A 13,103-nucleotide genomic window follows, 5' to 3' on the forward strand; every position below is an offset into this window, starting at 1 on the left:
CACTGCATCACTGGTTGCCATGCAGAGTCCTCAGTCAGTCAGTGTCTGTCTGTCTATACCTGTCTGTGTTTCCTCCTCACAGGCAACCTGTCTGTCTGCCTCTCACTGACACTTGGGCACAACAACTTCTTGACGCCTCACAAAGTGGCCATCAGTGCTGTCATATCGCCACATGTATTGGCGAAGTATAACAGCAGAGTGGTTAAGTGTCACAGTGACAAAGACGAGTCCTGGAGTGACTTAGCAGAAGTGTGTGTGTGTGCGTGCGCCTGTGTGTGTGTGTGTGATGAGGCTGAAGAACTTAGCTGCTTGAGAATGAAAAGCTGCACTGCAGCAATTTTCTGTAACATCACAGGAGGGCTGAGTGACAAGCTTAAGTGTCAGACTACAAAGCTCTCACATGAAGACACTCTGAAAGGAATGAGATGGCAATTTGGTGTTCTGCATTCTTTTTTTTTAAAATTTTACTAAGCACTTGTCATGGTGTGGGGGAAATTGGAAAAGCATAAATGATGCAATGAACTGTAAAACTGCCTTTTGCTTGTTGAAATCTTTTTCACTGCGTAACGTAGGCGCCTCTCTTAACTTAAATTAATAAGATGGTTGGGCGCCAGACAGGCCAGGTATAAACTTATTCACCTATACCTGTCAAATTGATTTTTGTTAATAATTTTAAATCAGAGAGGGCTTCCATCCTAGCTACAAAAGAAGAGAAAAGCCAACCAATAAAGGTGCGATAGGTATCTTATTATATTATTGCACTCTTTCACATCAATGAATCAAACTCAGTTTCAATCTCCAGAAAGAGAGAAAAAGGAAAAAAAAAAAAAACAAACAAACAAAAATAAAAATCAAATCTCACAAACCAAAATCACATGGGTCAGTCTCATTTATAGTTCTTTAGCCAGTGGAGTATGAATGCAGGTATGAGGGGGAGTGAGTCCATGTGGGGTGTACAGTCACTTACGGAGGGTGAAGGTGTGAATGGATGGATATGGGAAAATGAATCACTCAGTCCAGTTCTGTTCAGTTCAGTTAGGGTGTATGTAGGTGTGTGAATGTTTCTGGGTAGAGAGAGGGAGAGGAAGAGGGAGAGCAGACATGCGTTCAGGTGAGTATGGGAGAAGCCAGGAGAGTTTGGGTAATGAAGGGACTTATCTGGGGTGTGAATGGTGAAAGCGTCCTCTGACATGAAGAAAAAAAGCCTTAGGAAACCGAGCAGGACAGGTCCGGCTGCTCCAGGGTTCCTTTTTCTCTTCCTATCGTCTCAGTTCCGCCGGTTCAACATTCCATCAAAAGCTCCTCAGGGGAAACCATGCTAATTCCATGTTTTTATCCAAGATACAAGTCTTTTTTGAGTTTTCTCTCCATTTCCTTTATCCTCTCACTCCTCCAGTCTCAAACCTCCTTCCGGTCTCACTCCTTTGTTTGAACTTCCCTCCCTCATCAGCTCCCAGGTGTGACTCCTCCTTGTACCTTTTCAGTATGTCATTTCCTGTTTCCTTTCACCCAACCTTTTCCTCCTGCTACAACTGTTTATCAAAGTAGATCCAAATATATCTCTATAACTAATAATCTCTTTCATTTAAGCCATTAGACCTAATCTGTGAGAGCACAGAATATAAATGTGAATGTATGGAGTTTTCTTGTGATGGCAGACTGATTAATAGCCAATAACTTCCAAGTCAAGACACTGTCATTGTCACCATTGTTGAGGTAACCTGAAGCTTAAGTGTCATCTGTTGTCAACAGTGTGGTGTACTTATGCAAGTCGTCAGCATGATTACTATAACTCCATTTGCAGTACACCAGGCATTAAAGGGCATCACATATCCTGATTATATCTAGGTAGAATTTCACCTGCATTACACTTATACCTGGTATTAATATGTGTCTCCAATGTCCACATTGCAATCAGACTGAGGTTCAGTCGCTCTGTACCTGTACTCTCACATGGTTAAGCACTATCCAACTGCAATCTGACCAATCAAAATGCAAGTTAATGCCAGGTGTAAATTAGGGGCCGAAAGTTGCAGTTCCTCATAACTGCTCAGTGGTTTATTTCTCACCCAATCACCCAATAGGTGATCTGCATGTTTGTGGTGAAAATAATAATACAGCAGTTCCACCAAAATCAGTAATCATACCATACCAGTGATAGATATGTGGTGACTGTGCAGTCAGTTTGCATCACACTCAGTAGCAGAGGTGGTGCCTCTGACATCCCAAGTTTATATCTGTCAATGTCAACTGATCCAAGAAATTAAAGAATAAACACAGTGTAACATGTGAATGTCTATAATGATGGTAACTTGATGTGCAATTACACATTTTATGTAGACAGGCATGAAGTTGATTGCCAGTCTTAGTCTCATATTGCATCTTGAAATTTCAAAATAATCAAGACAGAAATGAATACTTTACTATATGACTCTAACTCCATTGGTATTCATGATGATATTAATACAACATGGCCATATTAATACATCATGTCACAACACTCCCTGTCATAATATTTTCTGAACCAGAGGCCCTATAGTCTGGTTATAACTCTTTCCCTTTCTGACACTAAAAGCAGTGTTTCTGACAGAAAACATAAGAATGGAAATGTAACACTTTCCTAATGAATATAGTAATTACATGTAGTGAAATATGTACACACACTGTCTATAATGATGATTCATTATTATGGCCTTGTAAACACAGCTGTTGCATTGTGTATTACACGGTGTAAATGAATATTAAATAAATGCACACACAGGAGAGGACAACAGAAACAAGACAAATAAGGAGTTCTCTTAGTATCAGATGAACCTAGTTTACATGAGTAGCTGATAATAATGTGAGACTTCACACAGTTAGTGACAGGATTATATTTCTGATGGTCAGCAAGAGCAAGAATACAACAAAACAAACTGTGAGCACAAAGTAGACTGACTGCACAGTCATGACCTACACAGTGGTTGGTTCAGGTGCTGTGACATCACTACATTTTGTTATGTTAAATCACCATAGACTGTATACCTATGTCTTTTAATCTACTTAATTTATCTTAATGTTTTTTAATCCCGTATTATTATTATTATTATATAAATATCATGATTGTTATGAATGATAGCCTTACAGTATGTAAAGTTGAATTTTCTATAAAAATAAAACCCTGTGCTGTTGCTAGGCGACAGACCAAGCGTCAAGTTGCGAGACACATGTGAAAGCCGGATGTAGCGCCAGCCTTCAAAATAAAACTTACACTGAGGCGTCGCACATTTTCCCCCATTTAGATCATCTTTTTCTTTTAATCTTTAAAACGAGCCACATGCAGACGGTAGTAGTGCAGAAATGCAGAAATGCACACACGTGGGATTCTCTATATCTAACAGAGAGAAAAAAAAACAGGTTATTATTTCTTTCAAAGGACAGGCGTGGATATTCGGAGTATTTTGCTCTAATGCACGTGCAGTCACAGGCAGTTTATCAGAAGCATCAGACGGTGGCGCCAGTCCCTCAGTTTAAATACACTGTCTGCCTCAGTCAAAGCAGAGAGTTGAGTTCCTTCTGAGAAATCACTTGAACAGTGTAGTTTACTCTCAGTCTTAATGATCACTTACCGAAAGATTATTTAACGTTGCCAGTGCATTACATAATTTGTGGGACAGTAAATATTTATTAAATCAGTACGTCTTATTTGAATAATTTTGTTTTTCCTGAATTGTGTACGTTGCATCAAATGGTTAATCCAGTGTGTAACGTAGTAAGTTGATTGCTAATGAGCTGTTTATACAGCCAGCTGCCACAAAAAGGAAAACACTGGGTCACCTCTAAAATATCATCAGAGTCTGGAACCATGAGCAAGTTCAGGATGTTCAGAATTATTTGGCACCACAGTGATCGACAGGGAACTGCAGGCTGCCTCCACAGCAAGTGTCTTAACAACTGGAGATTTAGACACACACACACACACACACACACACACAGCAGCCACGCACACATGCACGCACACCGAGGTGCTGCGCTTTTAAATCCACCTGTTCACGCGCCTGCCTGTGCTCCCTGCACGCTGCTGCTGATAGGTTTGTCAGGGGGGAGAGAGAGAAAACAGCATAGATTAACGCCTCGTGCATGAAGTGGCGAGGAGCCCCCCTTCTCCCTGCAACCATCAGCACAGCGCAGCAGATACAGCAGGACTCCTTGTTGAATGGATTACCTACACGTTCACCTCTCCCGGATGGTTTTGCGCATAACCCCGTCACATCCATTTCCCGAGAAAACTGCTGCCTCTCTATGATTACATGATCATCTCACCAACACTGTGGACACTGATCGCTGATCATGCGAAGTACACTGATTTGAGACCAGCCTTGACTTCAGCCACATCGCCGCTGCCGGGTGGACGCGCGGCTGATCATCTGGAGAGGGGTTTTCTGCAACAATTTGTTGCAAACATTGCGAAGGGCGAAGTCATGGTGCCGGTGTCGCCTCAGCTTCTCATGGCACCGTGAGAACTTTGTTCCTGGCCCCTCTTTTTTCTCCCCCCTCTCTTTTCTTTTAGATGTTTGTCAGCGGATTGTGCTTCTTGGGGAAATTATCCATCGTTTCCCTTTTCAATTATGTTCACTTTTGCTGCCTTCTGCTACATGCTGTCTCTGGTCCTCTGCGTGTCCCTGATCTTCTTTGCAATATGGCACGTAAGTACCTTAGATCTGGTGTATGATGAGATTTGTCTCGTTCTCTGACAACCGGCGGATTGTCTGTGTGCATGTCGGACGCGCAGGTGTAATATCTGCGCTCACAGCCCCTGAGAATGCGCTCAAATATCAAATGTACATTTTCGCAGCGTTTACACAGGAGCGTTTTGTGGGCAGATATTCTCCTCAACACGACAGGTGCGCACCTGTGTCTTCATGAGACAGGCTCCATCTGAATTCTCTCGTATTTGTCTACTTTACACATTGTGTGCTGACCCAGTTTTATACCCAGAAATGCCCCACTCCCCCCCGTGCAGCATCCAAGATCAATTAAACACCCTTCCTTCCAGATCAATTAGGGAATCTTGTAGAGCCTTATCTCCCCCCTCTCATCTTCCTCTGCTCCCTCTGCCTTTAATCAAGCCTCAGCTCAGCTATACACCAGTGCCAATATGACTGACTGGATTATGATATTTGAATAATCTAATTATTTGCTCCCTGAGCAACATCTCCATCATGCGGGGCCTTATGTAAAGACAGATTTAGGTCAGGTCCTCCAGCCTACTGCCCCTGGTCTGCCTTTGGTGTGGAGACAGCAACAGACCTGATGCACTTGGGATGACTGATCCTCTGGCAATTACAGCTAATAGTCGGTCTGCCTGTCTGTCCAGACACTGGCCCATGTGTCTGCTCACAGGGCACAAATAAAGAGACTAGGACAAGTGGCAATGATAGTACAGTTAAAAATGAGTGATTATGCAAAAAACAAACAAACAAAAAAAAAAAAACAAACTGTAAAATAGAATAAATACACAGCACCTTTATGATGCCGGTGACAACCTCACTGAGAAAGAACAACATCCCCATCTGTCCTGAATCATAATACAGGATCAGAAAGCACAACACTTCCTTCAGTTGTATCTGTGATGTAAATTCAGCACAGTGGAAGGATCACAATGGAAGGCATTATTATGTAGCTTCAGCAATAATCCACATCACACCAGGCTTTATTTTGCATTCTGCTTAACATGGCAGAAACAGTGGAGATGCCTCCTCCACCGGTTCCCATTCATGGTGACATACAGACACACAGCAATAATAAGCTGGGGCTCCATACTGCGAGGAAACATAATTAGGAAGGGGCTGTGAGGTGGGAATATGTGGAGCTGTGGAAGCCTGCAGCAGAGCCAAGGCTGCACATTAACACCAGCCACCTGCCAAATGCTGGCAAATTTCTGGCTGTAACTGTTTCACTTCTATCAGTCAATTGGCAGGTGGCCATCTCTCTGCTTTCTTTTATTTATTTTTTTCCTCCCTTGAATTTCATCTGGTTTCAAAGAACTGCTTAAAAAACTTAGTCACAGTGGCCACTGTGACTGCAGGATCCAGGTTACTTTTACGCCCTGAGCAGCATTGCATTGCTAAAAAGAGCAAGTGTGGTGAGTCAAACTACCCGGGGTAAAATCAAACTATAAATAAAATGAGCCAGTATAAATGAGCATAAAAAGACAGAGGCTATGAAACAGGCCACATAGAAAAAAAAACAATGGAAATTAAATGAGTAATGAACTGCTGTGACTCAAACATATTACCGGTCCTGTCAGCAGGTAACATGCGCTCGAGTCACTGACTCACAGAGTGACAAATGACCGTACAGAGACAGACTTCTGCCATTAATTGGCCATAATCAATCAAACCATATGCTGCCTAGTAGATTAGCTAAAATGTATGTGTCTTCCCTTTTTCTCGACTTATTTTCAGGTGCAGATAAATCTTTCATTAACTTGTTTAAACTCTTGAATGAATGTCACCGATTACACATCAAGCTATTCTGTAAAACCTGCAGGGTAAAAAGAGGAGGACGTGTTTGCTATCTTTAGAATATCTATCATCATTAATCATTTCTCTCTGGCCATCCCTGGACACACTGTGAGCGAATGTGTTAAATAGGACCAGGTCAAGTAATAAGGAAGGAACACAACTAGACTGAGGAACTGTAAGAGCTCATTAAAGCCATCTGGTAACAAAACTACTTTTTGATAAGTTTGTCAAATCATTTCACCACTAATCACTATGTTTATAATCCTGGCAGGCATTTCAGTGATGGAAAATAACTAAGAGTATTAACTGACATTATGTACTTAAGACATGCTACTCTTTAATGCTACTTTATTTTTTAACTCCTATAAATATCATACTTTTTACTACATTACATTTATCTGGCAGCTGCAGTTACGTTACAGTTTACAAAAAAAAATCACAATACAATCTGCATGTAAATATTAAACCACCCTAACAATAGGTCAAATTAGCCACACCTTAACCAGTTTGAACAGTATGATGTGACTCGGGGTGTTCTTAAACTTGGTCCCCCCTCCCCACTCCCCCACTGTCCTGTGCTCACATTACACCAGGCTCAGGGACAGTTAAGCATTCATTCTAGATGTGAACTGTGCCCGATCCCACCTTTAGACAGACAAACTGGACATCTGTGATCAAATGTGCTCAGGCATGGTACAGTGTACACCCTTAGATATGAATGGATCAACAGAAATAACAAGTGTACATAGTGCACAGACACTGACCTCAAAACTCATTAGAAATTAGAGTTCTTTATTGTACATCCCTCTAGTCTCTTCTTTTTTCTGTAGTCTCCATATGTTTATGGAGTAGATTCACAAAGTCCTACTTAAGCTGTGTCTAAAATTTGCTTAGCGCACCAAGGACAGGAAGAGAAGATGCCTGTTACACAACAATATCTAAATGTTTGCTAAAATTAGTCAACTGTAACTGTAAACTGTAAACTAAAGATTGAACGTCCTCTGTCAAAGGTTACATAGTCTTGCTTTGTATAAAAAATGATTCAATCTTAACTAATTAGCTGCAGTCACGTACAGTATCCATCACCAGAACTTTAATTACCACAAGTTTGATTTGTGTCTTGATCCCATTCGTGCTGTTGAGCCATTCTACCAGATACTTTGCTGTTGGATTACATCCAGAAACATGAGAAAACTGACATTTAAAGGACTGCATTGTTTTACTGTATATGCCTGTATTTTAGAGTTAAAAAACACATTCTCTGATTGGTCAGGGTTTTTCAGCAAATTTTCAAAATGGATCCCACAATGTGAATATTTCAGACCCTTTTAAGCTCAGAGAAACTCCTGAGTGACTCTTGACAGTCCTTTTCATTGTATGGCAAGTTTAATTATTTTCACTTCAGATATTCCATCACTACTTCATCTTGTTTGGAGAGAGTAAAGTACGTTTTCTGATAGACGGAGACAAACTCCTTAAATGATAAAAGATTTTGGCAGCTTGCAAAGATGTATGCTTCCAGTGGGACTAATATAATATTAATGATAAGCATGTCACAGTATTCTCACATAATGACACTTTGAGTGTTTCACTGCCACCCAGATGTAGCAATCGGCAGAATCAATCTGTTCATTACATAAAATACAACATCACAGTCACCCATGGGAGCACTCACATAGCGATTCTGAAGCCATTTTAATTAACATACAAGGTGAACTGAGACCTCCCCCGAGCTCTACGGTTCAGCGCTTCAACAGTCCCACTCTGCTTGAGTGAATCGCCTCCCATGTAACCACAGCCCCTAATGTGCTCAGAGTGTCATTAAAGTTGGGAGCAAGCCAGACGCTCCTTCGGTGCACATCTGATAGATAGGAAAGCCCTGTGGTGCAGATGTGATATAGAGACTGTCCCGGCAGCGTGGCAAAGGGTAGAATGTCAAACTGACATCATTTACTATCTCAGTTGTCGGTTTCCTTTAGATTGTGGCAATTCTGGTACTTAGTGGATGGAGGGTGTGGTGAGATATGAAAGCATATTTGGTATGGATGAAGGAATAAATCTGGCTTAACTACCAACTTTCTCAAGACTGCAGGTCACCAAGAAGAAAGAGTCTTGGGTTTACTGTTTTAAGCATCCTCTATGATAGGTTGTAAGGCATAACTTCACTTTATAATTAGTAAAAAAAAAAAAAAAAAAGGTTTTATCTGTAGATTAGTTAGAAAGATTTTTGGTTGAAGTTTATCCACCACCCTTTTCTTTTACTCTGTAATTAATTAGGGAGACCTTTCCAATGGGACATAGACCATGATTCATTTATTAACTTATTAACATTTACAACTACAGATCTGTTGGCTTATAGAAAGTAAGAAACCCATAGGAGCATCAATTAATGGATGCCCACGATTTTAGATTGTATTAACCAAACTGAAAGGATAGTTTTATCTTTTGAGTGTATCTTATGACTTATTGTGTTAATTGGGTTTTTATGGCATTGCTTTAGTAATGGCATTTATTCTGACTACATGACATGTCATGGCTTCCTGTTGCAGACTTCTGCTAGTCAACTATCAGCCATGTTCTAGCTTATACTTGCTTGCAGAATGGTTTCTATAGCCAGTCTTGACATCATCACTGTACAAGCTGCTGCATAGTGTTCCAAATGTCATTTAAAGCCAAACCTTTAAAGGATCACAAATGGTGCATATCATTCACTTTTGATGATACTGTTAAAGTGAGCTTATATGATGTTAAATTTGGTCATGGTAATATGCATTACTAGCACATATTATAAACCAAAATGATGAGCACTTAAAAGCAGCTCTAGAATTTTTTACCAAATTTTGAAGCTGTGTCTTTTCAATGGGCACCGTATCAAAACTGGCTTTTTGCAGTTTTCATCAGATTCATTTTAAGATTTTTAAGACCTTTTCAAAATGGGTAAATACCTATTTGTCAACAAATGACTGAAAATCAATAGGAACAATGAGGCCTACAGTTACCCTCACACACTAATGTATCAACGTTTGTGTCAGTATTTCCCACCTTTATGTAACAATATCTTTTCTCTTCCCCCTCTCCCTTCCATCTGCCTCCCATTTATTCACTTGAACTACCTCGCACATAGCAAACATTGGTTTAAATAACACCAAGACGACGCTGCACATCAGGATTTCATACACACTTTAGAATGGATTCCGAGGGGAACAGCTTAGCTAGCACTGCACTTGGCATTGCTTCCTTGCAAGCATGACTCTGCATCACACTGAGATTTTGACAAGTACAGGGCATTCACAGGTTTAACAGAGGTGTCGAGTGAATAATCGTTCGCACTGAACAACCATAACACTACCTCATCTGTTACTGTCTCTATGGTGTTTTGGTGATGGAGCAAAACAAGTTTTTTTTTTTTTTTTTTTTTTTTTTTGGGGGGGGGGGTTGCTATGTGCAGGAATGAGAGAGAAGCTAAGGGTGTGTGACAGTAGAGAGAGACTTTGAGGAAATGCATTGGGAGGAAAGAATAAATATAGAAAAAATAAAGAGTGCTTTTCTTTGATGAAATTTGGAGGGTGTGCTTTTGCAAATGGCAGAGAGTTGACTTAGTTTCAGACACAGATGTGAAAATTTGGAAGAATGACTGAAAGTGGGAGCGATATATAGCCAAGCACGCTTTGTGCTACTTTCCTTCACTTGCCAGAGGCCTAAGCTTGTTCCCGTGATCTGTAACGCCTCAGACATCTACTCTGTGGGTCTTCTGGGGACAGACTGGTCAGGCCCCAGAGTAAAAGGACACAGAAAGTCACAGGAAGATAGATGGAAGGGGGATGAGGCAGTGTCTGCTGAAGGAGAGAGGAATGACAGGAGCTGCGGGAGTGATAGGATGATGGGGAGGAAAAGGGGGAAAGGCCAAAGATTTCACTTACTAGGTTCAGACCAGGGCAGGCTGGACTGGACAGATGAGTGGAGCAGAATACAAAGTGATAATCAGACATGAAAAAGAGGGAAAAGTCTGCAATGCAGATAAAATGAAGACAGGGATGATCAATCAAAAAAAAAAAGTTGTGGGAGGGTTGAAGTTTCCAGGTAGGGTAAGGAAGAGTCCTGAGATGGACCAACCTATCTAGGAGACAAGTGTGGCACCCTAGAGTACAAATGTAGAGATAAAGAGATCAAGAAAAAAAGTAACTTCAGACAGAGGAGCACAGAAAGTACAGCTTTACTGTATGTTGTAGAGAGGGCACTCAGTTTGTACTGTCTTCATCTGGATTATTCATGTTTTAATAACAGTAATGAAATAAAGATGTGGTACAATCAGCTTCCCATTTCATGTTCTTGTTATGACTGTCTGCTGTCTGCGGTCTGAAATAATTTACTCATTCAATATTTATTCAACTCTACATGGGGAATTCAGTGGAGTGAGAGAGGAGTGTCAGATGGCAAAATTTAACAATACACCCATTTCTTTAATCCAGTAGTTGTTTCATGTAGCTTACTGAGCAATGCATGATGGTAGCTAGACATTAAAGTTGAGTTAACAGTGGCAGTGAACAATTGTGGAGGGCAATTTCCTTGTTTTGGTTCATTTGGCAAATCTGGTTTATTTTAGACTGTAGTTCTGTTTTGATAGTTTTGGCCATTATTTCTAATTAAGATAACATATTAATTGATGGAACTTACAAGATTTGGGAACACAACAACAATGTTACAATGAAGTAGCTTGGTGTCAGAGCTTTCGCCATACACAATTTTGCCTCAGCAACTGAACTGAGTCCATCAGAACTTTGCATGAAGGACTAAGATATTATCTGCCTGTGTAGCTTGCTAACTACTTGCTAGCTAAATATGTGTAAAACGGTGACAAGAGAAGATGATTCAGCTGTACAGCTTTTTGTAAGATGAATTAAAACTCTAAACTTCTGTTCTTGAGAACAAGAAACTAGCTAATATAAACATGGTTTCAGGCTGAGACAGGTTGCAAACAAATTAGCCTTGAATCTAAACCACTTTTTTGGAGGTAAAACAAAGTGAGCACATCTTAAATGTTGGTAGTTATCCATCATGCCTGAAGAAAACTGAGTGCACAAAAATGATATGTCAAAGTTTAACCAGGAAGTTTGTCTGTGCACTGTGACCCATATTAACAACAGACATTTTGGGTAATAATTGCACTGTCCATTTTGTCTTACCCCAAATTTTAAGTTTAACCTCGTGGGTTGTTTAAAACCTGTATTTCCAGATTGAAGTAACAGGCCCAATGTTATTATTACTAAATTATAATGATAATAAGACACAAGGTTTGTGAAACCCAAATCTGCTTTAAGATTAAAGCATGTACTACTCCTGCCATCTTGACTTTTAATGGCTTGCAGATGCCATGATATCTGTTAAACACTAAAGGTGGGTGAAAATAATGTGAGGAAAAGGGGGGGCATTCAGTGAAGGCCAAAGGTCATGTACAGTGTTGTCTAAAACGACTATAAAAGACAACCCAATAAAATATGAAGAGGAAGAAATGTGCTTAAAGTTGGAGTCATGTCTGTAAATGACAGGCACAAAAAGAAGTGAATTCAGGTTCTCTTGGTTTCACTAGCATCTAGCATGAAGAGTGATTTTCCACCATGTTCTCCTGAACAATATAAACAAGGAAGTAGCTCATGCTCAAGGTGCCCTAGTAAGACATCAGGGGAAAGAAATGCATAGGTGATGGAGCTGATTGTAATCTCAATGAAGCGGCCAGTCAGCAGGGCTTTTTGGCACCAGGCACTGGAAGCTAATGGAGGTGGTGTTCAGTATATAGCTAAGTTGGTTCAGCATCGATCCATGTGTTCATTAACCCCTGCTGGCTCCTCATCCATCATCCTGACTCCACTGATTCTATTGTTCCAGTGCACAGTGCATACACTTGAGGATTGTATGGGCGATCCTTGTCCTCTCTCCTTTTCCTTTCCAGTTCTTTCTTGTTTTCTTACAGTATATCACCTGCTACAACACTAGCTCTTCTCGTTTAAATAATAACAGATAATTGGTAATACATACAATACAAAACATATGCAGTTTTAGCAGCCCTGCTTTCTTTTTTCATTCTTATTTGCTTTCTTTGTCACTGATAATGTTTTTAAAACCATTCCCATCATATACGACTATACCATATGCAAATTGTTACTCCACCGTTTTCTTTGTAGTATTTTAGCTTGTGAAGATGTCTCTGGACCAAGCGATCACAAGTGACATTCATGGATTTAGAAGTAACACGATTTGCAATTATTTTTCTCCTGCAGAAAGAGACTTGTGTCACTTCACACATACAGTAGTGGTTAACAGTCAGCAGTGGCAGTACAGGGAAAAGGGACAGCACTGATGATGAGCAGATTGGTATAAATAAATAGGTAAAAATAGATCTGTAGGTTTACTAATTCATTCTTTCATTCATTATTTGGATTGCTACATGTGAACATCACACTTACATTGCTATGTTCATACAGTTGAGATACCATTAGCAATGTAAAATTCTCACTTGCAAATTTGAGTGAATTGTGATTTGCCATATTTCACAGATAACTGCTAGGAGGCAGTTTAGCAGTATAGCTTAGTATTGCTCAG

At 40.3% G+C, this 13,103-nt stretch overlaps 2 protein-coding genes across 5 annotated transcripts in view; both read left to right on the top strand.

Moving 5' to 3' along the window:
* Positions 1 to 13,103, top strand: part of slc5a6a (solute carrier family 5 member 6a) — a 558,624-nt gene that overhangs the window by 359,163 nt on the left and 186,358 nt on the right. The gene's annotated exons all lie outside the window — the stretch shown is intronic.
* Positions 3,886 to 13,103, top strand: part of cnih3 (cornichon family AMPA receptor auxiliary protein 3) — a 65,791-nt gene continuing 56,573 nt past the window's right edge. For 2 of the 3 annotated variants that reach the window (XM_051072044.1, XM_051072045.1), the window contains exon 1: positions 3,886 to 4,685. In XM_051072044.1, coding sequence (XP_050928001.1) covers positions 4,608 to 4,685 — 78 coding nt within the window. In that variant the 5' untranslated portion in view covers positions 3,886 to 4,607. The remainder of the gene's footprint in view (positions 4,686 to 13,103) is intronic. The other variant, XM_051072043.1, reaches the window with a different exon arrangement.

The sequence above is a fragment of the Lates calcarifer genome, linkage group LG7_1 (genome assembly GCF_001640805.2).
Source record: "Lates calcarifer isolate ASB-BC8 linkage group LG7_1, TLL_Latcal_v3, whole genome shotgun sequence".
In the NCBI taxonomy this organism is placed as follows: Eukaryota; Metazoa; Chordata; class Actinopteri; family Centropomidae; genus Lates; species Lates calcarifer.